This window comes from Pleurodeles waltl, chromosome 5, assembly GCF_031143425.1.
Source record: "Pleurodeles waltl isolate 20211129_DDA chromosome 5, aPleWal1.hap1.20221129, whole genome shotgun sequence".
Taxonomy (NCBI): domain Eukaryota; kingdom Metazoa; phylum Chordata; class Amphibia; order Caudata; family Salamandridae; genus Pleurodeles; species Pleurodeles waltl.
Genome location: NC_090444.1, coordinates 580,096,794 through 580,119,563, shown reverse-complemented (window position 1 = coordinate 580,119,563; position 22,770 = coordinate 580,096,794). Strand labels below are relative to the sequence as shown.

Here is a 22,770-nt window from a genome sequence, read left to right as displayed (position 1 = left end):
CAGAAAAGATACTAACAAAATAAACAATTGTTACATTCAGTGCTTTGCTATTAAAATGTCATTTTTTGGAAATGGCCCTTTCTGCAGGGTTATTCCCAAACCTTTTACCTTTCTCCTCCTATTTTTGTGACCCTCTTTTTGTTGGCTTTAGGGCTCTGGGCACTTTACCATTGATAATGAGGGTTAAAGTGCATGTCCCTCTTCCCTAAAACTTGGTGTTGGGCATATTTAATTTACTTGTAAGTCCCTTGTAAAGTGGTATACCATATACCCAGGGCCTTTAAATTAAATGCTACTAGTGGGCCTGCAGCGCAGATTACGCCACTCACAGAAGTAGCCTTTCAAACTTGTCTCAAGCCTGCCACTGCAGGGTCTGCATGCGCAGTTTACTGCCACACTGACTTCGCAAACTACTTGCCAAGGCCTGAACTCCATTTTTACTACACCTAAGTCAACCCTAAAGTAGTCCCTAGATCGCCCTATGGGCAGGTTGCTGTGCATGTAAAATATAGGACACATATATTTATATGTGTTACATTTCCTAGTAGTGACAAACAGCCTACTTCGTTTTACACTGCTGTGAGTGCTGCTCCTCTCATAGGTTTGCATTGGGAATTCCCCTATATATGTCTAAGTGATAATTTCTGATCTGTAAGGAATAGCATGAGCGTGTTTGATATGTGTGGAATGGTATTGAGAAATCCTGCTTACTGGTGTAGGTGGATTTTGCATTACTATTTTAGAAATTACACTTTTAGAAAGTGGACATTTCTCTGTGCTTATGACTCTGGTGCTTTGCAGCCTGACTCCAATCCATGTCTAGGGCAGAGTGACAGCTACACTGTGTGCATACGCTCCAGACAGCCATCCATCGGGGAGGATTAGGTGTGACAGGGTTACATTTGCATTCATCTACATACTTATGGTCTTCCTGGGTTGGGGGTGTTCCCACTTTACACTTGAATATGCTATGTCCTGCCCTCACAGAAAGAGCGTGTTTACCTCCTACAGATGTCTGGAGCCAGAGTAGGGGAGAAGGGAAATTCTTGGAACGTGTCAGTTCTGGCTGGAAACGTCTCCCAGATTCTAGAAGCTGGGCACCTGGAGTATAAGTACAGGGGCTCTGACCACATGATTTCTGGGGCACCTTTGGGACAAGAAGGCCCTGTCAGGAAGAAGGACTTCTGAGCTGCCAGGAGTGGCTGCCACTCTGCATTGCATTGCTCTGTTGGCCTGCTGCTGCTGTGTGCTGGACTGAAGGAGGGACTGCCAATTTGCTGATGATCTGTTGTGTTGGCCCGGTGCCAACTGCCCACTGACCCTGGCTGCTTTGGCAATCCAAGGACTGCCAGGAGGGACAACCACTCTAACCCCTTTCTGTTGTGTGGTGGCCTGCCTGCTCCTGTTGTGCCCCCCCTTTCAGAGCCTCCCAAGGAGCCAGCGCAGAGAAAGCACAATTTTCCTGTTCCTTGGCCACTTTCAAAGAATAGAGCATGAGGAGCGCTTTTACACTGAAGACTAATTTCCTCAGTTTTGCCCTAAGTGCATGGTGAGCACTGTGACTTCTCCCAACACATGGGAAGTGGTAGACATTTCTCTGTCTCATCATTGGCACACCTGAGAAACCCAAAGGCTCTGGTGCTCACATACGTACAGAAGGCAAGGAGTAGTGGTAATACACAGCCTGTGCTGTGTCCCCACATGCTGTGAGGGGGAAGCCGTCAGCTCTGACTTTATTAATTGATGTAGTTTGCTACCCTTAGGGCGGTGAGTCACAGCTGCAGCAAGGAAACCCCCCATCAGTGCAAGACCACCGGACTGCCCTAGCAACCAGGAAGCTCTTCTAAGAAGGTACTTCGCACCCCAAGTAATGGTGCGCCACAATACCACACCAAGCACTGCAGAACACGGAGTACAACTCAGCGCAGCCCCGTGCACCACCAGTCAAGCCCCAGGTGCGGGCAGGGGAAGCGCGACCTATGCGCCCCTATTTTACCAGCCACCAGGCCTAGGCGTCACCTGCCTGGGCCTCCCCAGAGCCCCGAAGGGTCTTGGTACCTTTCTCCTGTCTCCTCCTCGACAAGGAGGGTGCCATGCACACTGAGGTAAACTACAACCATTTTGCTGCTCCGTCCAAGCATGCGGGCAAAATCCCCTCATGGAAGCTCACAAGCAGGGAACCCAAGGAGAGTTGCCCCCACCTTTCTAAACCTAAGCCTCCACCCCCCCATCTTCTTCTGTCGCTCCAAGGACATACCTGGAGAAGGCACGTGTTCTGTGGGACCCTGCATCCCTAAGTCTTAAGTATGGATCGATTCCTCAGCAGAGGCCCCGGGGACATGTTATATTGAGGAGTTTCCTCCTATTAATAAGTTATTTGTAGTAGGCACACAGGTATTCCTACCACCTAAGCCTCCATCTAATCAGTCCATTAGTGCCTCCAAGTATTACTGCAACCCTGCTAATAGGGGTGCCAGGATCTATGTATTTATGGGAACCTACTACTGCTGATGTTTTTCGTGATTTTTCGTGATTCCGACAACGTAGGTGACATGTTGAATTATGTGATGTGCACGCTAATCATCCACTAGGTACTCTCAGTGGGATGTAGTGGCCAATCCACTTATACCTATATTGGAGGACCTTTGGGGTGATTATCAAGCCTTACTGCGGCATGACCTCAGGTCATGATATATGTCATGTTGATACTTGCACAATAATTATGTTATCTAATGGTGCATGGTGTTCATGAAATTACTGTGATAACCTACTTGATGTGCCTCATGACCTGATGTTGTGACGCAGGACATGTTATTCTTACCTAATCCAAATAATGAGTACTGACCCAGGATTGGCATAGTGTCCACAGATGTTTATGAATATGGTCACTTTGTCTATGTTTTACACAAAAGACACAATTTACATATATTTTATATATTTCAGTGTGGAGTCTCTTTTGTGGTGTATTTATTGTCACTGGTGTGAGTGAGTTGCATAAACGCTTTACATATGACCTCTGGGATAAGCCTGACTGCTCTGGGGGTGAAGAGGGGTTATCTTGGGTGTGTAGCTCTCTTACCCTGACTAGATGGTGGTTTATGTCTGGCACAGGTGTATACCCTAGCCAACCAGAAACAGCATTTCTAACATCATTCATTCAAGATGACCACAAAAACATGAACGGTTAGCTCACGCCTGTTCAACTAGTTCCCCTTTTTTAGTTTCTCCACTTTCTGGGAGACATGCTTTCATACCTGAGACAGTTTCATTTGCATGTGAGCAAAGACATGAAGGAAACCAACCACTGCATCCCACAGTCTGCTATGTGCCAGGCTCTGTTGGTTGCCAGTACATGGCCCCTGGAGTGGAAATAAACACAAAAATGAAAATACTGCTGGCTTCAACACAGACAAAAGTACATATGTTCATATTAAGATTTTGTCGTACATTAAACAAAAATATAACATTGTTTGTGCAGTAAGATGTGTAATAGCCAAAGTAATCCTGCTATTAATAGGAAGTCCTTACATAATGTGAGGTTAAAGATTAACAAGACATTTAAAAACACGTTGTGACAGACCGAACAAGATGAGGACAACTGAAACAAGAAGTTGTGGTGCTCAGGTAAGTGTTTTATTGTTCTCTAAACAAAAGGATAAATCAAGTGTGAGTTAGTTCTGCTGTTACTCTTAGTCTCTCCCAAGTTCTTCTTGGAAATGATGGTTCTTTCCCCTTTCTTCTCTTTAGGTGGAGGCACTGTCAGTCTCTCGGACGTCCCATGTGGATATCGAAAAAAGGAAATAAGGAAAACGAGGGTAAGTGGGACGTTAAGAGATACGTCTTTCTTATTAAATTTATCAGACTGGGGTAGACAACAAAGGGGGGGGGTGGTGTCTGTGTGGAACAGAGGAAAGTGCTTATTACTAATTTACTAGCGTGTTATTGTGTCCCTAGTGTTTCTTTGTGCTCTCCCACCTCTTTTCCCCATTCACCCTCTACCCCTTCCCTAGTTTCCTTGCCCAGTCCCCTTCCCTGCCGTGCACCCTTTATTGGCCCAGAAGGACCGTACCTTCGTAAGCCACGACCCTCCGGGGCCGTGGCTGGCGTTGAGGTGGTCCTCCCTGAGGTAGGCTTCAACACGGCTTCCTGGCTCCCGTTCTCCGTCCTCCAGGTGGTGTTCCCTCTCTTGGTCTCTCGTCGCGCTTGCCGTCGGATCCCTTGCCTCGGTCTCCCTCCGTTCTTCGTCCTCTCCGTCTTCTTCCTCCTTGTCTTCGTTTCCTTCTTTCTCCTCCTTCCTCTCTCTTGCCGGCTCCACCGGCTTTTCACGGGCGCCGTCTTTCCGCGGCCAATCCGTGGCCGGGAAACCTATCCAGGTTTCCCTGGCAACGTCCTGACGCCGGCCTTCATCGGGACGCGTCTCCCCGGTAACAGGGAGACGCGGAGATGACGTGTTAGAGGAGTCCGATACGTCATCTCCGGCCTCCCGTCTCGCGGTGATCGGGTTTACCCCGTCACATACCCCTTCCCAAGACAGGTCCTGCTCCAGGACCGAATCGGAAACAGGGAAGCGAGAGAGATAATCAGCAGGGACTTGCAAACTCCCAGGAACATGTCGGACCTGAAAGGAGAATGGTTGAAGTTCAAGGAACCATCTGAGAATCCGGGCATTCGTATCTTTATGAGCGGCAAGCCAAGTGAGGGGGGCGTGATCCGTAAAAAGTACAAAAGGCCGGCCCAACAGGTAATACTGTAGACAATCTACGGCCCATTTAATGGCCAAACACTCCCTTTCTATTATGGGGAAACGACGTTCCCGAAGGCCCAGTTTGCGGCTGATATACACAACGGGATGATCGAGTCCCTCTGCTCCAGGCTGCGTCAGAACCCCCCCGAGCCCCACATCGGAGGCATCAGTGTAAAGGTGAAAGGGTTTCGAAAAATCCGGGCATAACAATATGGGTTCTTTGGTTAAAGAGTTCTTCAAGCGTTCAAAACTAGAAGTTTGAATAGCAGAGAAAGGTACTAGCTGATTTGGATGTGATTTGGACAGGAGGTCCGTAAGGGGAGCGGCTAGAGTGGAATAGTGAGGTATGAAACGCCGATAATATCCTACTAGGCCCAAGAAAGAGCGCAAGTCTTTTTTAGTTTTCGGGAGAGGGGCATGTAAGATCGCGTCCACCTTCTGAGCTTGGGGTTGAAGTGTTCCCTGACTGATTCTGTATCCCAGATATGAAATGTCGGTTTTCCCGATAACGCACTTCTTGGGATTGGCTGTCAAACCAGCCTTGGTGAGTGCATTAAAAACTTGGCTTAGATGGTCTAAATGGTTTACCCAGGTATCGCTAAAAACAACTACATCATCTAAGTATGCTGCTGAAAAAGCAGGGTATGGTTTTAATATACTATCCATTAACCTTTGGAAAGTGGCTGGTGCACCATGTAGTCCAAAAGGTAATACAGTAAAATGATACAGCCCGGACTGGGTAGAAAATGCCGTTTTTTCTTTATCTTCGGGGGCTAAGGGTATCTGCCAATATCCTTTGGTTAAATCTATTGTGGACATATATTTCGCCTTTCCTAGTTTCTCTAGGACATCGTCCAACCTAGGGATTGGATACGTGTCAAATAACGAATTCTCATTAAGTTTTCGGAAGTCTATGCAAAACCTGACCGTACCGTCAGGTATTGGTACAAGAACTACGGGCGAACACCAGGGACTGGTAGAGGGCTCTATCACTCCTAGGGTCAACATTTTCTGTATTTCATCTTCTATAACCTGCTTCCTTGCTGCTGGGATGCGATAGGGTCTGACCCGGACTACTGTGTCGGGGTTTGTTCGTATTTTATGACGAATTAGTGTGGTTCTACCGGGGTCTTCTGAAAACAATTGTTGGTATTGCTGCAACAAGCGGAATACTTGCCTCTTTTCCGCTTCCTTTAATGCTTCGTCTATAGTGGGTAGGGTTGTCCCCTTGGCTAGTGTGGTAGGGCAAAATTCAATTTTCAATTCCTTACTCGGGCACAGAAGGCTAACCATTCTTGGGACAGTGTCGGGTGTCTCGGGTGTCTCCCACTTCTTTAAAAGATTTACATGATATATTTGGGTTTTCCTGGGGTTGGTCGTTATTTCCACTAGGTAAGTTACAGGGGAGACGGCTCGGATGATTCTATGGGGGCCTTGCCATTTCGCAAGCAATTTATGTTCGGATGTGGGTCGCATGATTAAGACCTGTTCATCGGGTTGGAAAACTCTTAACTTACTCCCCTTATCATAATAATGCTTTTGGGTTCTTTGAGCCTGTTCCATATTGTCTCGTACTTCGTCCCATAATCCCTGTAAATGCGTTCTCAAGTTATGAGCATATTCCAACAATGGAGTCCCTCCCTCCGTGGCTTCTTCCTCCCAGGCCTCCACCGCCATGTCCAGAAGGGAACGCGGTTGTCGCCCGAACACTAGCTCGAATGGACTATGCCCCGTGGAAGCCTGTTCGTGCGTTCGGATCGCGTATAACACCAATGGTAATTTCTGATCCCAATCTCTCCCTGTGTCATGCACAATTTTTCGAAGTAACGTTTTGATAGTACGATTATATCGTTCGACCAAACCATCCGTTTGAGGATGGTAAACGGATGTTTTGATCTGAGATATGCCTAAAGTTTTACACACTTGTTTCATCAAGGTGGACGTAAAGGGAGTGCCCTGATCGGTGAGTATTTCCTGAGGGAATCCAAGACGCGAAAACACCGTTATCATCGCTTGGGCTACGGTCTTTGTTGTCATACTGGTCAGGGGAATAGCCTCGGGGTATCGGGTAGCATAATCAACTATGACCAGTATGTAAGTGTGTCCTTTTGAAGAAGGAACCAAGGGTCCAACCAAATCCATCCCTATCCGTCTGAACGGAATATCTATAATGGGGAGGGGCATGAGTGGTGCTTTTTTTGGTTTACCTGGTTCAGTCAGTTGACACCTGGGACATTGGGCACAATATTTTCTTATGCTGGCAAAAACACCGGGCCAATAAAATCGCCTGAGGAGATATTCTTCAGTTTTGTCCCTCCCAAAGTGTCCCCCTCCCGGATGATTATGAGCGAGCGTAAGGATGTGATCCCTATAGTATTCAGGTACTATGAGTTGTTTTCTTTTTTCCCCTGTACGTGTGGTGTTTACCCGATATAGGAGATTATTTTTGATTAGGAAGTAGGGACCCACCTCATCCATTTCCTCTGACACTGCAGCTTTCCAGGCGTGAGACAGGGAGGGATCTTCTCTCTGTTGTTGGGCAAAACTGACAGGTGCTTCGTGGATTTCTGCTACCAATCCTTTTATGGTGTTCTGACTAGTACTATTTCGGAACTGTTCTCTTTCTATTCTTTTGTCCCTTCGGGTCAGTTTCCTACGGGTTATTGGACATTCATTTGGACTTTCTGAAAAAGGGGCTTCACCCCACCAGTCCTGTGAGATTTTAGAGTCTCTAACCTGATCCAATAGTTCTTGAAAATGAAGGTAATCTGTTCCCACGATACAATCCTCGATCAATTTTGGCATTATCCCCATCGGGAGACTATCCCGGTAGGGCCCCCATTCTATCTGTAGTATTTTTAACGGGTATTGCTCCTTGTCCCCGTGAATACAACAAATATGTACCCACTGTCTTGTCTCTGAGCCCAAAGTGGTTATCAGGTCTTCTCTTATCACGGACTGGCTGCACCCGGAGTCGACGAGGGCACACACATAACGTCCATTGATTTTTACAGTCTGTTTGAACTTGTGGTTACCTTTCCCTGTACATAGGACCCTACGCCTTGTAACCCCAATTTCCATTGGCTCACCTCCTTCGTGTTTCTGAGGACACATACGGGCGATATGTCCCCATTCCCCGCAGTGGTAACATTGGGGTCCCTGTACAGGGGGGCCTTCCGGTATTCTACGGGAAAATGTATTGTCCAGTGGATTCTTTGGGAGGGGTTTTACAGGTTTTATGTTGGGCCGTGGTGGTATATTTCTTATGTCGGTGGAGCGATTATACGCGCAGGCCAAATCAATTGCTGTGTTAGTGTCTACTTTTGGATGCTGTCGTATCCAGTGTTTTGTGGCTAAGGGTAGAGCATCCAAGTATTGCTCCAGTATAATTATTTGTATCACTTCTTCACAGCTATCACCAATAGGCCCCAACCATTTTAAGGCCAAATCTTTTACCCGGAAATAAAATGTCCGGGGGTCCTCATTTGGTCCCCACTTGACCTTGCGGAATTTCATCCGGTAGTATTCAGTATCATGCCCGACACGTTCCAAAATACTGGATTTTATATCCTTGTAGGGTGTGAGACCTCCGGGATTAGCAGCCTGATAGGCTGCTTGTAAGAGGCCAGTTAGTAACGGAGCAACATATTGTCCCCAGCGTTCTTCAGGCCATTGAGCTGACGACGCCACCCTTTCAAAGTTAGTAAAGAAAGACTCTGGGTCTTCTCCCTCTTGATATTTCTGCAATACTAAGCTGGGAACGTTCGGGTGGACTTTACTAGCGGCAATGGTCTCGGTTAATTTTGTCATGGCCGTTTCGTGTACCAGCTGGTTATTTGCAAGAATGGTGGCCTGGCTTTTCAAGGCCGATTGTAAAGCCTCCCTGTCCTCTTTTGCTTCCCGTTGGTGAGCCTCCCATACCAGCTGCAAATGTCTTTGTCCTTCTGCTAGCTGTTTGATCATATCCTCGAGGGAAGGGTTGTCACTCATTGTATACCCTGTTCGGTTGTCGTAGGGCCCCTAAGGATCCCACTTCTGACACCACTGTGACAGACCGAACAAGATGAGGACAACTGAAACAAGAAGTTGTGGTGCTCAGGTAAGTGTTTTATTGTTCTCTAAACAAAAGGATAAATCAAGTGTGAGTTCGTTCTGCTGTTACTCTTAGTCTCTCCCAAGTTCTTCTTGGAAATGATGGTTCTTTCCCCTTTCTTCTCTTTAGGTGGAGGCACTGTCAGTCTCTCGGACGTCCCATGTGGATATCGAAAAAAGGAAATAAGGAAAACGAGGGTAAGTGGGACGTTAAGAGATACGTCTTTCTTATTAAATTTATCAGACTGGGGTAGACAACAAAGGGGGGGGGTGGTGTCTGTGTGGAACAGAGGGAAGTGCTTATTACTAATTTACTAGCGTGTTATTGTGTCCCTAGTGTTTCTTTGTGCTCTCCCACCTCTTTTCCCCATTCACCCTCTACCCCTTCCCTAGTTTCCTTCCCCAGTCCCCTTCCCTGCCGTGCACCCTTTATTGGCCCAGAAGGACCGTACCTTCGTAAGCCACGACCCTCCGGGGCCGTGGCTGGCGTTGAGGTGGTCCTCCCTGAGGTAGGCTTCAACACGGCTTCCTGGCTCCCGTTCTCCGTCCTCCAGGTGGTGTTCCCTCTCTTGGTCTCTCGTCGCGCTTGCCGTCGGATCCCTTGCCTCGGTCTCCCTCCGTTCTTCGTCCTCTCCGTCTTCTTCCTCCTTGTCTTCGTTTCCTTCTTTCTCCTCCTTCCTCTCTCTTGCCGGCTCCACCGGCTTTTCACGGGCGCCGTCTTTCCGCGGCCAATCCGTGGCCGGGAAACCTATCCAGGTTTCCCTGGCAACGTCCTGACGCCGGCCTTCATCGGGACGCGTCTCCCCGGTAACAGGGAGACGCGGAGATGACGTGTTAGAGGAGTCCGATACGTCCTCTCCGGCCTCCCGTCTCGCGGTGATCGGGTTTACCCCGTCACACACGTGTTGCCTGTTTCTCTTTCTGTTGACTTATTTCGGTGGAATCCGTGGCCTACCTTGCCTTTTTCACATTCCTTCTTATTGCTCATGTATTATAGCATAAATCTGGAGATTAGAGTCAGAGGGGAAATCCTCTAATATAAATCAAAAGGATAAGGATCCTACGCTAGAGTGAAGTGGTTTCTTTTAACTTGTTGAAGAAAAGCTATTGTCTGCCAGAGGCAAGAGGAAGATACGTCAGGATCTAAAAGACATGTTAAAATGTTTGTAGCTCTTTTTAACAAACATTTGTGTATGAACTAGAAGAGCAGGGGGGTGTATTTTACTCTGGTTGTTACAATCTAAAATCCAATTCAGTGACCTGTAAATTTGTCCAGAGTTCAGCAGTATAAACCTTCACTAAACTTAAAAGTCAATGAGGCCTTGTGGATTAATTTTCATTCACAAGAATTGGTGGCGAATTTCACACCGCGTTTTTCCGAATGGAAAGGAACTTTGTGAACTGATGTTTGGATTAATAGGTAATTTTAGATCTGACATCTTTGGTGTGGTTTTCCCCTGAAATGTTGTCTTCAGACCTCCTGTTTTTGCTGGCCTTAGGAATCTGTGTCTTTTACTTCTGATACCTAGTCCTAAAGTGCCTGTGCTCTTTTCCTAAAACATGATGACTTTGGCTTACCCCCAGCTGGCATATCTAATTTACTATGCAATCCCTCGTAAAGTACACTACATGTGCCTAGGGCCTGTAAATTAAATTCTACAAGTGGGTCTGCAGCACTGATTGTGCCACCCACTTAAGTAACCCTCCAAACACGTCTTAGGCTTGCCACTGCAGAACCTGTATGTGCAGTTTGAAACTGCCATTTCGACCTGGCAACATAAACCTCCTGACAGGCTCAAACATTCCTTTTGAGTACATATAAGTTACCTCTAATATAGGACCTAGATCGCCCTAAGGGTAGGATGCAGTGTATCTAAAAAGTGGGACATGTACTTTTAAGTTTTACATGTCCTGTTAGTGAAAAACTCTCAAGTTTGTTTTTCACTACGGCAAAGCCTATCTCTCCAATAAAATAACATTGGAGTTGCCTTGTAACCTTTTATAAGTATAACTTCCAATTGGTAAGAGATAGGAATTTTCAAGTTTGGTGTCTCTGGAATCACAATTTAAAATCGCAACTTATACTGAAGTCAGATTTGGAATTGTAATTCTGAAAATGCCACTTTTAGAAAGTTGGCATTTTTTTGCTGTAGCCATTTGTTGCCTGCTGCCTGTCTCTGCTCACATGTCTGGGTTATGAGTACTCCTTCGAGACAGCCACACACTATGGGAGTTCAGGTGTGACCTGATGGGCCTTCATGGGCCATCCTGGTCAGGGAGGGAGGAGCCGGCCACAGCCTCACTTACACCTGAATAGGATCAGACCCTGTGCCCTTCAAAGACATGCCTTTGACGTCTTCCCCACTTCAAAGGCACATATGGGTATAATTACTGGATCTCTGACACCACCACTTCAGTACACTTCTGAAGCTGTGGATACTCTGCCAGAAAGAAGAAGGACTGTTTGGCTGCTGAAGGACTTCCACTCTGCTGGACTGCCACCCTGCTGGTCTCCTGCTTTGCGGACCTGTTTGCTGCCCTTTTGCCTGGACTCGACAACGATGCTGAACCTCCGCATCGCAACTTCCCCACTCATCTAAACCAATTCATCGCTTCAACTGTGCCACACATGCTCAACACCAGATTTTGCATCGCAAGCCTCAGTGACAGGATCCTCGACGTTGACACATCAGGATCTCGCACTGAAGACTTGCTGCATCTCAGAATCGGCGCATCGCCTTGGCTGTGCGAAGCATCTTTGTTCCCGATTTATGCAATGCTCTGCAACCAAGATTTAAGCTACCATGGTTCAACTAGCCTTCCTGGGTCCCTGTAGCTGGCCCGCACTTTATTGTGGTCAGTCTGAAATTTTGACTTTTCCTGGTCCGGCATGGCCAGATGTAACTGGTTGGTGCTTCTTGCTTCTAAGCGCTATTTTACAGTTTAATATTGAAAAATTCTTAACTCAAGTTCTACTTATTGGATTTCTGATGTTTTGGTCTTGCTTTATTTATTAAACATTCTTCTATTATTCTAACCTGGTGTGGAATATGTTTATGTGGGGTTTTAATTGTTTTCTTGCTTGAAGTGTTGCACAAGTACTTTACACACTGCCTCTAAGTTAAGCCTGTCTGCTCTGTCCCAAGCTACCAGAAGGGTGAGCACAGGCTAATTTAGGGTTACCTGATACTTACCCTGACTAGGATTGTGGTTGCTACTTGAACAGGGCTCATACCTCAGTCAACCAACAACCCAATTTTTAAAAGTTTGGGTCACAAAATTCCAAATTAAAGTGGGTTTTGATCTAACTCAATAACATGTGTGAGGCAGGTTACAAATTGTGACCCACTACAATTAACTAAAGTCAAAGGAATGATGGCCTGCTGGGGTAAGAAGACCACCATATCTGAAATTGCATTTACATGGCATCATCTTTTCTTTTAAATGTAGCCTGTTTTCCTAAAAATTAAACAGAATGCTTTAAAAAAAGCATGAGAACACTGGAATGTTGGAAGCTCCATTGAAAACAACAGAGTGCTCCGGGCTTCTAATGGCGGTAGAAGCCCGGAGCTCCAACATTCCAAAGTTGGCCAGAGCTGTTGCTGTGAACAAAGGCCTCACACAGCCCAGGGAGATTTGAATCCCCTCAGGCTCTGTGAGACCTTTGTTTTATTTATTACAATATTCTGCCCTCTAGTGGTGGAATGTTCTAATATCCTTATAGCCATTAGTACCTGGGCTATACTGGCACTAAAGTACCGCTCCACAGTTAAAGGCCCTCGCCTTCGGCTCTGGCCCTTAACTCTGGAGCAGGCCTTTAATGGCCAGTATAGCCCACTATGGTGGGCTATAAGGCTATACTAAAACTCAAACAAACCTTTTTGAGGAGTAGGCAGTGGTCCAAAAACGTTTCTCTCAACATTCTCCACGGGGAAGTGGTATCCTAGGCAACCCATATTTGGATAGCTTTCCATCAATTTTGACTTGATTGTACAATATTAATATTTTGAACCTAGGTTTCGGTCAAAAAACAAGAAATCTGTATTTGGAAGGGACACTCTTAAAATACCCCTTCCAAACAGTGATTCCTTAAGGTTTATTTAACCTATTTAATGATTCAGAAAACCTTTTCTGAATTAATAATTGGGTTTCATACATTAGAAAAAGTGTTCTAGCCGTCACAAATCCTCAGGGATACTGAATCTGAGGGTTTGCGACCATTAAAACTCTTTGTACATCAGATGCTACAGGAGGTAACATGCCATTCTTGCACATGGTTTAAGGATGTTAACTTGTTTTTCTGCATCAGATAACATCAAAAAATATTGTGCATACAAGCATCAGGAAGGATAGCACATCCCAAAATTGCACATTCGGAACTGGAAACAACCACATGCTCTGGAGCTGTCCCTTGTTTCAGTACTTTTGAAACTATGTTTTTGATGGAGTCAATGTAGGAAACAAGGGGTTAATCAGCTCTCCCTTCATGAAAAGATATGTACCTTAAAAGGGGTAAGTATTGTCTGACAGTGATAAAGTGAGGACAGATGGAGAGGATCTGAAGTAAAGGCCTGTTTTAGAATTTGGTGAAGGGGTTACTTTGTCAGAAACGTGATAGATATCCCATCTGCCGTATTACAAGATACACAAGATATAATGGAATCATAATACAGCGGACGGGATATCCCCCATGTTTGTGATGGAGTAACCCCCTCCGTCAAACTCTAAACCAAGCCGTAAATTGGTTGCATTTTTGGAGCTTTGTTGTTGAAGGTAAAAGCAAAGGGAGAAAGTAAGGGGGTTATTCTAACTTTGGAGGAGTGTAAATCCGTCCCAAAAGTGACGGTAAAGTGACGGATATACCACCAGCCGTATTACGAGTTCCATAGGATATAATGGACTCGTAATACGGCTGGTGGTAAATCCGTCACTTTTCCGTCACTTTTGGGACGGATTAACACCTCCTCCAAAGTTAGAATAACCCCCTAAATTTGCTTTACAGTGTATTAATGTTGCTGCACAGTTCAAAACGATTTGAGACATTGTTTGTTACTAAGCTAGGACCTCTTTTTTTCATTGCATGTTCTCCGTAACTGGTTACCTTTTTCATAAGTGCAACAAGTTGAGTGCTGGTAAATCTTTAATGTTGCTGAAAACAATGTATGTGTATATATATATATATATATATATATATATATATATATATATATATATATGTGTGTGTGTGTGTCTATATGTGTGTGTGTTATAATACTTGAATAGAAATGTATTTATGTAAAAAAATGCAACAAACACCATATGAAATGTGTTTCTCTGTGTGTTGCACTGAAATTCAAAAAAGTTACCAAGTAAGAACTAAATACACGCAGATCAGGAAATGTCTGCCTTTTGAGGTCTGATTTAAACCCTCTAAAGGGGATCACAGTTCATTCTGTGGAAATGGACCACACTGTCACGTCTAGGTGTGCTGTGTAATCCACATTGAAATCGTAGGTGGACTGATCAAAAAGCACTATTAAATCAATTCCATTTAACAAAGTGCTTTTAATGGAGCAGGAACACGCTAAATGCTAGATTTGTATAGGTGATTGTGTACTTTCCAAAGAATGAATTCTCGAAAAAAACTATTTAAAGTATATTTAAAGGATGGAAAATAGTGTTGTAGCTCAACACAAGAACCAAGAAGTATATATCTATGTCTTGCATATATATGTTATTAGGTGTACTTAACACCCGATCAGTTAAACTAATATACATTAGGATAGAAGTTAACAATAGCATACTAATGTGTTTTTTAAATTATAATTGAAACCTGCAAAACATTATTCCTTGCTGGCAGCCATTGATGACTACAACACACCAGGGTATTTAAGGATTCATTAGCTTCTTACTTCGATCAACGAATTTACAAATTCTTATATTCTCGTTCATCTCATGCAACATTGTATCTAATGGTAAATTATTTTATAGATCCCAAAAGCCTGACTAGATTCCACTGGGCCATTGATGACTGTTTTCAAGTAGCCATGCTTTAAAACAATGCATACAATGAACCCAGAGATTGACCAGCATATGGGCTCAGCCAGCAGAATGCCTTTATCCATTTCAAGGCACTTGCCATATAATCTGATAATGTGCATATGTTTCCAGGATACATTACCTGAATGTACTCGGTGAGAGTATTGAAGACCTGCTTTGCCACTTTGATTGCTTTTGAAAAATTGCGCTGTCCTTGTTCATCAATGACATCCTTCCCAGAGTAATACCAGTAGAAATCACTGATAGATTCCTGTAAAATTAATCATTTAAAAAAAAAAAATGTAATACATTTTACTCATTCGTGTCTGTTTCACAAATATGCTTCTAAACATCATGAAATGATTCTTTTAGATGCATAAGACAAGGGTTGTGTGGAAAGCATTTGTTTGACATTAACGATTTGTCCCACCATCCTTTGCTCAAGGTTTTAATTCAACATGCAATATCTACAGAATTGAAACCAAAATATCAAACAACTCATTACTATTGAACATGAAAAACACATGGTCACCTCTGATGATGTCCTAAGAAACCAACACGTGGCCCCAACAAAGGAGAAAAACGTGTCAGCTAGCTAGCTGAGAACCTATGAAACGGCCCAAAACCCACTTTAGCCATACAACTTATAATGGCTTGATCTATATTCACCTTGCAGTTTAAAATAAACTTTTTTTGTGCTGATGCTACATCATCCCGTACATATCTTTTCTCTCTTCATACCATACCCAGTGAGACCTCCCTCCTATCCTCTCGTTGCCTCCTGTGAACCACTACATGCACGGACTCAATTCACAATACTTATTCGATATTCTCGATTTACAATTGATGCTCTTGTTCCCACCTCCTGTTTTATCTTATATAGTATTATTCCAGGCGCTACCACTGCCTGAATGCCCTACCCCTTTGTGTGAGAAACCAACCCTGTGGACTTGCTTTCAAAAAGAATCCTAAGGTTCGTCTATCACAACAGTCCTTTGATTAATTTTTCCGAACCGAAATAACCTCTTTGCTACAGAACAGTTTGATAATAGGTTTCTATTGCTCTTAGTTCGCTGATGGTTTATTTTCCCGGAGCTTTTGAGTATGTAACTTGTAGTTTTATGTAAACAACCTTCTACATCTCAGTCCGTGTGTGCTACTCAAGTGAACAATAAATAAATATTATTTGTCTCTTTAAAATCAATTACAACTACATAGCAAAATAAAAAAAGAATGGAACGGTCCAGTTTTAGCACGATTTCTAAACAGTAGACACATTAACAGGGAGTGATCAATCATCTCCATAATTTCTGTGCTTCCCCGTCTTGCCCAGGAAAAATATTAGGACGGAAGTACTAAGGCCCATATTTATACTTTTTGACGCAAAACTGCGCTAATGCAGTTTTGCGTCAAAATAATTAGCGCCGGCTAACGCCATTCTGAAGCGCCATGCGGGCGCCGTATTTATTGAATGACGTTATCCGGCGTTAGCCGCCGGCGCCGTCTGGTGTGCGTTAAAAAAAACGACGTACACCAGGCAGCGCCGGCGTAGGGGGATATGGGGCTTGGGCGTCAAGAAATGGGGCAAGTCAGGTTGAGGCAATTTTTTCGCCTCAACCCGATTTGCGCCATTTTTTTTTCACTCCCAACCCCCATAGAAATGACTCCTGTCTTAGCAAAGACAGGAGTCATGCCCCCTTGCCCAATGGCCATGCCCAGGGGACTTCTGTCCCCTGGGCATGGTCATTGGGCATAGTGGCATGTAGGGGGGCACAAATCAGGCCCCCCTATGCCACAAAAAAATAATAAAAAAAACACTTACCTGAACTTACCTTAATGTCCCTGGGATGTGTCCCTCCAGCCTTGGGTGTCCTCCTGGGGTGGCCAAGGGTGACAGGGGGTGTCCCTGGGGGCATGGGAGGGCACCTCTGGGCTCCTTCAGAGCCCACAGGTCCCTTAACGCCTGCCTTTTGCAGGCGCTAAAAAACGGCGCAAAAGCGGCCGTACGTCATTTTTTTTGACCGGGAGTATAAATCCGACGCACATGCCTCGGAGTCGATTTTTTATACGGGAACGCCTACCTTGCATATAATTAACGCAAAGTAGGTGTCCACGCTAAAAAATTACGCTAACTCCATGGACTTTGGCGCAAGACGCGTCTAACGCCAAAGTATAAATATGGAGTTAGTTTTGCGTCGAAATTGCGTAAAAAAAACCGACACAATTCCGGCGCAAACGGAGTATAAATATGCCCCTAAAAGTTTATTCTTGGGAAAGAATTGCTGTCAGTTAAACACCACTCTGAAATCGGCATGCAGCTAGAGGGCTGAGCTTGACAGGCAAGACTTAAATATGGCTCCAGGTCGATGCTCTACATGTTTGCAAAAACTGTTGCCATTTCAACTCTTTCTCTCCTCCTTAAAACACCCCGCACTCCTTTCATTTTGTTGTATAGACGTTTCATTTGGTGTTAGCAAACCCTGAAAGTGGGAGGACTCACCCCTGAAAATTGCTAGGGTGTGGAGAGCTCATATTGTCCTTTGTGTTTATGATGTCCTCTGTGTTTGTTGTGTAGTATGTCCTTTTTATTGTTCTTTGTGTTTATCATGTACTTAGTCTCCTAGGGATGAATCCAGAAGAGGACAACGGAAAACTGATATTGCTACAGATGTTACACTAAATTTGTAATGCCAAGCAATGACTGCAGAACACTGAAGAAATTGAGTAGGTTCCTATAAAAGGTTTTCTAAATGGTATTAGAAAATTGAAATGTTCACATCTCCATTGGAAACAATGGAGTGCTCCGGGCTTTTACTGGCCAGTAAAAGCCCGGAGCCAACATTCCAATGTTCTCTTTGTTCACAGCAACAGCTGTGAACAAAGCCTCAGAGAGTCCAAGGGGATTTTAATCCCCTGAGCTTTGTGCGGAATTTGTTTTATTTAATAGAACATAATAGCCTTAGAATCCACCTTAGCGGGCTCTACCGGCCATTAAAGGCCCTCTCCCTTGTTAGGGCTGGATTGCTCCTATTTGACTGATTCCATATGGCTGATTCCTGTCTGAGGTGGCAGGGTGCGAAAAAGAAATTACCGATGTGTGGCCAGAGTAGTTATTACTGACAGGCATTAAATCAAGAGTTCCAATGATCACTTTTTAATTTAGCTCAGTTTGGTGCATATGTGTCAGCTGTCTTGGAATGGCTTACCTTTTTTTTAAGACAAATGATTCAAAGAAGACAGCCTCCTACGCGTGAATGTACAAGGCAGCAGTGGTATGTGGGAAGTGGAGATACAAGCGAACGCTGGGGGGCTATAAAATTATAAGGAGAGTAGGGCAACAGAAGAGCAGATGTACAGGGCAGACACACAAATAGTTTCTCATGCACTGCATGCAAGGATATAACATCTGCAACTCATCCAATCAAAATACAGTGAGACTGAGATATTTCTTTGGCCAAGAATATACTCAGCAAACAGAATTAGTAAATCTGGTACCCATCTAGTCAAAAAAACAAAATATCTGGCGACTTAAAACCAGTTAATAAAACATTATGGGGGTTGGTCAAGCCGTTGCATTTATCAGCTACTACTAGTTAACCATTGTCCTTGCAATACTTAGATATATTTACTAGAACAAAATCCCACACTACAAGAAATTGTTTTTGCTTCATAAACGGCAGCAAGGCATGCTGGTACATTTGTCAGTAAAAAGTAATTATTAGTCTCTGCAAAATTAGTATTGGATTAGTAACTATTTCCACAACTAGTCAAGTTTGAAGTTCACCACAATACGATTGCTTTGGAAACATGTATCATGCTATAGTACCACTGTAATGCCACCCTTACAAATTCATATTCATTATTTTTATTTTGTGCAATTTTCACTTTTTGATTCAATATTTACTAATAAAACTCTGTCATTGATCATTCCTTGTTAAGTATTCATAATAATCATCACACCAAAAAAGTGGACTCACAATACTATAGTAATCTGTTATCTGCATACCGTTTTTATCCAAACTTCTTTATAGTCAGCATTTATTCAACTATGGGCCCTATTTACAAAGGTAAACTTAAACTTGATTGAATCACATGTAAATTTACTCTTACAGTTGTAGTAACTTTACTACGATTGCCAATTCACCATTTCTAAGGGTAAAGTTAATAATAAATCTTCACAAGGACGTGTCCACCTCTCGGGCAGAGATGTCCCTATGATAAAGTGTGGGGAAAAGTAAAGAAGTTTCTTAAACTTAAAAAAAAAAGTAATTCAATGTTAAAAATGATTAAACATAATGTTAAATAATTTTAAAACCTAAAAGAAATAAACTAATAAAAATGCTGCAGCTCAATTATCATAAAAGTGTATTAAAAATAATGACCTTATATATATTTAATTTAAGCACAACTATTTATTTAAAGATCTATTTAAACAATCCCAGCAACTGAAAAAATGGTTACATTATTTTTGTATGTATTAAACATTAGCAAAGGTATGTATAGAAATCATTTTGATTAATTTTTTACAAAAATGCTGCATTTATTTCAATTTTGTAGAACATGTATCGAAACATATCATTAATATTATTTATGTTTAAGTATATATACATTTTCAACACAAACTGTATGAATCATTATAAATGTTGAAATAAATGTCATTATTTTATTGTTATTTCTTTAGTGATTTAATTTGTGTCTCTGCTTCAATTTTTTTTCTATGAGAGGGTGTTGAAGTATCAGTGAGTGGCAATGTGTGGTGGTGGAAACAGTCCAAGGTAGAGCTGTAATCCATTAATGACCGTTTTGGGTTCATTTTGGTTGTTGTCACTTTTAGAAGTGGGGTTTGTGAATAGCAATGAGCTTACTCTTTTGTGTGTGAGTGTTTGTCCTTCCTTAAGCATCTCCTTACCAATTCCTATTTCAATCTCATTTAGCAGTAAATATTCCTAATTTTCCAGAAACTGCCCCATTCCTCCAACATTTAATACTAAAATGTAAGTAGACTTGTTCAGAGATCTCAGCAATCAAGGTGGAGACCTACACATTGAAAAGATAGGTGAAGCAGAGGTGCAGACCTCTGCCTGCCGATTAGTGAATAGCTCTTTGTAGTTCGTGAGCAGTACTAGTGCAGTACTACTAAACATTGTGCAATGTGCGGTTTGTGACTAGGCCCCTAATACAATGGAAGACACTTATTTTTGCTTGGTGCACTAATGTTATTTTTTATTTTTATTTTTTTAATTTCCTTCAGTATTTTTATGTAACACGTTTTCTTTCATTTTGGAAATTTATCAAAATCATGTTTCACCAGCTGGGGTTGTAAGGCTGGTGATTTCCATTTTGTGTTTCCTCTTAAATGAAGTCGCTGGCGCAACACTAAACCAGCAATCCTTTCTATTTTGTCAGTTAGTTTATCAATGAAATTAGCCAGATCATGCATAAACAAATTACATTCCAGCTTAAAAGTGACATCAGCAATGATAAGAACACTAGGCATACTGAGCTGACCAATATAACTCTGGTTTGGGTCAATTGGCATACCATAGAATAAAAGATGCAATAGAAAGGAGGGCAGAAGTCTATCTAGAGAACCACACATATAGAGAAGTTATCTGAAGAGCTAGCTATACTAGCTATAAGAAGGAACAGAGTGTAAGTCCACAAGTGAAGGGACTTTTAAAGGTCATGGTTAAAGACTCAGCAACACTATTAGGAAGTTTACTAGTGACTGGTATTTGAAATTTACAAAGAAAACATCTCATAGTGATTTATATTAAATACTAATCAGCACATTGAATCAATTCCATTCCATTACCTATTGCAGCTCGTGTAGCCCTTCCAAAGATGTTCTATGTTAAACCAGGTTTTTCATCCATGATCCCTTTTCATCACTCAGGAATGTAGCCAGTCACAGAAGGCACTGGTACATGGAAGCCCTCACTACTTTCTGTCCCAGGCCCCAGCTGGAGTACTTACTATCTTACAAAAGTTGCCATGAGCCTAGACAAGGTGACAGACTAGACTTGTGAATGACCAAGCTCTCATAATCATCCTTCACCTCTACAGTGTGTTAAATACCAGATACCATTCAGTGAACTGAGGAACCATCAATAGAATGCACCTACCCGCACTCTTTTTCCTCTTAGTAGGAAGTTGACATATTACTTACTTGGGTGAGATTTTTCTCATTGTTTTATATAGAAAGATTCTGACTTGATATGTGGATTTCTATTTTTATGAGAGTTCTCTTAAAATTGCATATGATATCCACCCCTACTAAATAGAACAAATTTGCTTTTTAAACACTACATTATTTAATGTCTGGTTATGGTCAGGAACTCCTCCTTTCACAAATCTCAAGGAAAATCACTCTAAGATGCTTATTGTTTGACAAGCTAAACTAGATTTATCAATATACTGGAGCTGTATTCCCTAAACTGTTCAATGAGTTCAATCAAGCTCTTGATTATGGAAGTGTACCTGAACTCTCAGCAGATAATCCACAGTTGAGATAATAATGTTGACAGTTGTATTGTTGCCTGTTTGAGTTCGCAGGTAGTTCTGAATATCTAAAAGAAATGAAATAAAAGCTTTAAACATTAATAGAGAATGTGTTGAGCAGGTAACAGCAATGAAGACCAAACTTCAATTCAACAGAAACAAGTGCAGGACTTGAGCCTCAGGTTTCCACCATTGCAAATCTTCTTTGTGTGTGCTTTTGCTTCTTTTTTGTGCTCATATCTGTCAGCAAGGGTTGTTTAAAATAGGTCATTTAAAACTATAGTTTTAGGTGTTTAATAAATGTATTTGCTTTATTGCTGGAACAATGTTTTGTCAAAAATGACTAATTATATATTGTTGTTCTGAGCCAAGTTTAACATTTTGACTTACAGATGACAGGTTTTAGACATTACTAGTGTAAATAGTCTTCAAACACTTTCCCATTGCCAACTATTGAAAAGTAACAGCTATTTATTAGAACTCAAGGTACACAGTACATAATACAAGTGTTTCTGGGCTAGGTAGGATTTGTTTGAAGACTGCTATTGATTCACCCTTCTTTAAAATCGTTTACATAGGTTGGTGGAAACTAACTGATATCTAAAATTAATAAAAACAAAAGAAAATGTATTCCAGAATATACATCCTACCACTAATTTTTCAAATGTCATCAGTTGACATTTTAAGAAAGAGGCTCACTAAAAATGCTGGCTTCACTATTATATATATGTATATTGCAATTGTGGCATATTCTGCAAGGCTGTGTACTTCAGAATGTTGGGTATTGTAAGGAATAGATGTGTTTTACACTGCAAGTATATTGTAGAGAGCCATTTCATAAATGCAAACTTTTATCTTCCCCAGATGAACTTTCATTATTAGGCACACTGAGCATCAGTGCTGAATTTGTAAAAGAATAAATACCGGTGTTATGCAGATATGTAGAGCACACCATCACCTGGGAGGGTATCCTGGTGCTGAGCAGGTGTGGGCCTAGTCAAACACAGGTGCCTTTTGAAAATCCAGGTCTTCAGTTTCTTGCGCAATTGAAGAAGTGAGGAGGAGGCTCTGATGTGTAGTGGCAGGTCGTTCTATTCTTTAAGGGTGAAGTAGGAGAATAGTCAACTGCTGGATCTGGTATCCAGTATACATGGGATGTGTACAAGTAGGAGTCAGGACATGTGGAGGTGCTTGGAAGGTTTGTGAAAGCAAATGTAATTGTTGAGGTTTGCTGGGCCAGTGTTATGTAATACCTTGAAAATGTGGGAGAGGAGTTTGAATTATGCTCCTTTGTGTATGGATAGTCAGTGAACTTATTCAGGTGTGGTGTGATGTGAGTTTGTTGTGGGAGGTTCACAGTGCTTCTGGCTGCTGATATCTGAGTTGTGTGCAGCGTTCTGGTAAGTTTTTTGCTG

At 42.7% G+C, this 22,770-nt stretch overlaps 1 protein-coding gene across 1 annotated transcript in view; it reads right to left on the bottom strand.

Annotated features, from left to right (window-relative positions):
* Positions 1-22,770, bottom strand: part of RYR2 (ryanodine receptor 2) — a 2,714,825-nt gene that overhangs the window by 324,020 nt on the left and 2,368,035 nt on the right. The window contains exons 84-86 of the mRNA XM_069234403.1: positions 21,335-21,423; positions 14,997-15,125; positions 3,255-3,359 (exon numbers count right to left, since the gene is read on the bottom strand). Coding sequence (XP_069090504.1) covers positions 3,255-3,359; positions 14,997-15,125; positions 21,335-21,423 — 323 coding nt within the window. The remainder of the gene's footprint in view (positions 1-3,254; positions 3,360-14,996; positions 15,126-21,334; positions 21,424-22,770) is intronic.